The sequence below is a fragment of the Pectinophora gossypiella genome, chromosome 7, assembly GCF_024362695.1.
Source record: "Pectinophora gossypiella chromosome 7, ilPecGoss1.1, whole genome shotgun sequence".
Classification (NCBI taxonomy): domain Eukaryota; kingdom Metazoa; phylum Arthropoda; class Insecta; order Lepidoptera; family Gelechiidae; genus Pectinophora; species Pectinophora gossypiella.
Window position 1 is genome coordinate 17,100,592 of NC_065410.1, and position 4,540 is coordinate 17,105,131.

The 4,540-nt window shown below is 40.6% G+C and overlaps 1 protein-coding gene across 1 annotated transcript; it reads left to right on the plus strand.

The window, feature by feature from the left end:
* The first annotated feature begins 546 nt into the window (after positions 1-546).
* LOC126368490 (fork head domain transcription factor slp2-like) lies at positions 547-1,553 on the plus strand. Its single transcript, XM_050012513.1, has one exon. It carries the CDS (start codon positions 571-573, stop codon positions 1,279-1,281), a length of 711 nt encoding a protein of 236 aa, XP_049868470.1. The 5' UTR covers positions 547-570; the 3' UTR covers positions 1,282-1,553.
* Positions 1,554-4,540: the final 2,987 nt, after the last annotated feature.

Consider the following 4,540-nt stretch of genomic DNA (forward strand, 5'->3'; position numbering starts at 1 on the left):
TTATTCAGCAAATTATTCAATTACTTCATTCAATAAAACACAAAGAAAGAACAATCACTAATAGTTCCGCTTTACAATACAACTTTTTACTCCAATAAATATTATATCAATTAATCAGAAGATCTATTGTCCCAAGATTCCGATGACATAAGTGTAACAAAGGAATTTGTCAACTTGATAAATAATAGTACGAGTATATTCTGATCACATCTGCCGCCGCTGTTAGGCAACATTAAAAATAAATATACGGCAAACAACGCATGGAGAATTGTAAAAAACTGTTTACACACCATGACTGATCGAGTTAATTCCTATATTCCAACCCTTGCGTCACCCTGGAGATACATTCCCTTACGTACAGTACAAAGTTATTCGGTCAGTTTTTATTCAAAAAAGCTCTTTATTCACTATAAAACAAGTTTCATTACAACGGTAAAGCAAAAGTTGCATGAAGACGGGTTTTTGAAGGAGGGGCCTGTGCCGGTAGGCGTGGCGTTGAGGCGGGGCTCGGCGGCTGTCCCGCGGGCCGGCAGTGTGCGGCGCGCGGCCAGTCATGCCGCACCGGCCGCCATGACGCCGCCGCACAGCTTCGCCATCCGCGACCTGCTGCCTGAAGCCACCTCGCGGTCACCTTCCCCTGCACCCTCAGACTCCGACGAACTCGACGTCACTGGCACCGGCACCCCACCACCCACCACTTCAACAGACGAAAAGAAAAAGAACGAAAAACCAGCCTACAGCTACAACGCCTTAATCATGATGGCCATCCGAAGCAGCCCAGAAAAGAGACTAACCCTAAACGGAATATACGAGTACATCATGAAGAACTTTCCCTACTATAAGGAGAATAAGCAGGGCTGGCAGAACTCGATACGACATAATTTGAGCTTGAACAAGTGCTTCGTTAAAGTGCCGCGGCATTACGATGATCCCGGGAAAGGGAACTACTGGATGTTGGACCCGTCGTCTGACGATGTGTTCATTGGAGGCACGACTGGCAAGTTAAGGAGGCGGTCTACAGCGGCCTCGAGGTCTAGATTAGCAGCGTTCAAGCGCGGCGCGATCCTGCACCCGATGTTCGGGAACCCTTATGCGTCACTGGTGGGGTTGTACCCGCCGCTGCTGTCTGTGTACGGGCGGTACGCATTGCCAAGTCCGCTGCTGAGGCTGCCGCCGCCCCCCAACCCCTACCACCAGCTGTACCGACGGATCCACGGGCTGGCGCCGCCGGTGAGCCCGCCGGACCCGGACTCGGACTCGCCGATCATGAAGCACAGTTGATAGACTAGTTCCTGGTGGTAGCGCCTCCTGGGAGTACCACAGGGTACCCCCCTGCAGGCGGAGGGTTGAAGACTGTTGTGATGGAAGTGTTTCAGACTGTGATAGGTGCGGACAGACGAGTGTATAATTATCGAATTTGAATCTGTAAAAAGTGGTATCGCTATTTATTATTATCGTAAGATTCTATTTAATGAAATTATTAAGTTAAGAGGCTTAATTTAAGTTTATTGAGCAATAAAATGAGTTTCCAAGCGGATGGCTTATAATGTCTATATGTGACTTTTATTTTGTTGTATTGAACGAGTACGTCGTGTCGGCAACAATGACTGTCTGAATTATGTAGGATATTTAGCGCAATTACCTATTATTTCTTACGTAACATTACATTTGAAAATACTTTCGTTGTCGACTGTAAATGTGAATTATAAACCACGTTTGGTGCCACAACATTATTTCTCCATAAATGTTTCTTCCTATACACGTCCCTAGCTAGCGTATTTCACAGGATCTGCTTAACTAACCTAAATACTTGACAGTTACATACCTATTTACCTCTGAATCACATTTCACATGATACCTAATCATTTGATGAATTCAAAAACAATTTCGAAAATCAATCAATCAATAATACTTTATTGCACAACGACATACCTATACAAAGGACATAAACATACAAATAAAAACATAAGTACAATAGGCGGCCTTATTGCTAAATATCAATTTCTGCCAGGCAACCTTAGGGTGAAAGAAGTTAAAGCATTCAAAGAAAATCGTTAGTGAATAAGACCCTTCTGACTGATAGTCAAACATTCTTTGACTGTGGTATCTGCATATTTCTTCCTATTGAACCAAGTTTTTCTAAAGAATACAACCTTTTATCAAAAAATATTCCTAGCTAGACACACACAGGCAGAGGTATAAAATATGACTTTATGTAAAATATGACATAATAGGATTTTATGAAGATTATATTTTCCAACATTATGACAGGTGGTTGTTATAAAATCTATGAAACCGCACATAAAATATGTAATCTCTAGGACGGCAGATAGTAAATAGCCTACACTTTATGACATTCAAACAATTATGACAATTATTTACGACTTAAATTAGTTATGAATTCATGAGACGAGTCATAAAACACGCTTCGAATGAGACATACCAAAGGCTGTATTACGTAGAGCGTACAGTCAATTCTAATAAGACTTATATTTTCTAATGTATATCGACTTATAACGTGTTATAAGGTAGAGCAGAAGTACAGTCACAAGTCTTGAAATCAAACAACTTTGAGATACTTTTTAGTGTTGATAATGATACATACCTAATGCAATTTTATATTTGTAAATTGTTTTGATACCTAGTTCATTTCAATAAGAGGTTGTCTATAAAAGGGATTAAAAATATGCAAGTAATATTTTAAATCATATTTACGTTAATCCCATCCTGACAATGTTTCGAAGACACTTCTTTGCCTGCATCAAGATATTCAAGATCTACTAAATTTGCGGGTTGGTATCTAATAGTCTTTTGGATGTCTTAATAATGTTTCAGAATCTACAATTGCATGTCCTGTCTCCAAGTGTATCTGTCATTTTAGTTATAAAATACATTTTTCTTATTCTTAATCGACTCCATTCCTTTCTTGTTAATTTAATCTTTAAAAATGGTTTAATTGCACTCGTAACAGTCATTTAATATTTACTGATATAAATAGCGGTGAGAATTTTACGATAATCTTTCGTTTTAGCATATAAAAACCGCAGTTTCTCGTCGCGTATGTTTTGGCCTATAACGCGTAATTTACAACGGGAATCAAGACATAAAACGGGTGTTTTAGCGGTGCCATGTGGCCGGAGTAACAGAGTCTCGGAGGCTGCCAACGACAACAGACACAACAGTTGGGAACCCGCATCGACGATACAACCTCTAGACTCCTAACTCACGAACGGGTTCTGTCAACACATCTGACAAATAGGTCAGTCATAAATTGTCGTGAACGTTCGAGGAGCTTAGGATTTTGACTAAGCCTATCAGAACGCACCTTACTTCAGCTAGTTAGCAGAATTAATTACATGCGGTAAATCAAACATTAGGGATCTAATTGGCTGTACCGTCGATGCAACAGACACAACAGTTGGAACCCGACACCGCGATAATCCCGGCCTCGACGCCATCGCTCATTGGACACAAAACATCTTGCGTTCAGAAATATTGTGAAAAGCTGCGCGGGGCAACGTTGTCGATATATCACAGTAGTTTTTGCGGTGTGGCCAGATATGAGAATTATGATTAGGGAATTAGCTTAATTACTAATATTAATATTTTAAAAAATTTAAACTTATCTACACAATGAGCCGGCAGTGCTGACTGATAATTTGCCGGCACATCACCAAGCGTCTGTGATAAGGTACCAGGTTCGTCTCCATTATTATTGTAGAGGTAGACAGTCTATCTAAGCCGACAAAGTACCAACTGTCGAAGGCTGCTCCTGTAGAGTGTGCGGTAGAATTTGCCGCTCCGGAATTGGCTTGCACTGCCATGGAAAAACTGCAAGACTCTGCGACAATGATAGTCATGAATCGTCTGAAACATACGTATAAGGCCTATGAGATAGTCTATCAAGTGAATTCAAGTGAAACATGGTCATTATCCTTTATATTTTACAGATGTGATATTAGAATTTACAGGGACAGTCCGAGACAATCGTAAACCCATATCATTATGCGATTAGTAAAACAATAACATTTCAAAATATTTCTATTGGTTTCTAAATATGCCGCACCTGGCAACACTATGTTTTGTTTCAGTGCCCTCTTCCCGCGCTTTCCCGAGACAATTAGCTCGGGACGAGCCATAAACAAGAGACGATAATCCGCGGCTTACCCACACCAGACACACGCGGCGGCCTATAGTAAATAATTGTAAATCTACGTCAAAACCCAACGACACATACATATGTTTGGGGATTACTGGCTCAAGATTAACCCGTTTTGAGACTCACAGTTTGCCACAGATTAACTAATGTTTTATGTCTCTCCGTTCGGAAATGACGACTTCCCGCCAAAACGGCTAATCTCGCTTTTAAATATGGCGACATAGTGCATTCGTTTTCGGGAAACTGTCTCTAAATATGGATTTGCTAGTTTGTTTTTGTGGTTGTCGATAATACTGGTCATTAATTACAGGTTTTTAAGTGGTTTCTCTCAAATCCTCATACTGTTCTTTGAAGGATTTAGAGCAACATTTTTTCTTAGAA

Bases quoted from the DNA above. Each gene is read 5' to 3' on its own strand.
- LOC126368490 (XM_050012513.1), top strand. From the start codon at position 571: ATGACGCCGCCGCACAGCTTCGCCATCCGCGACCTGCTGCCTGAAGCC.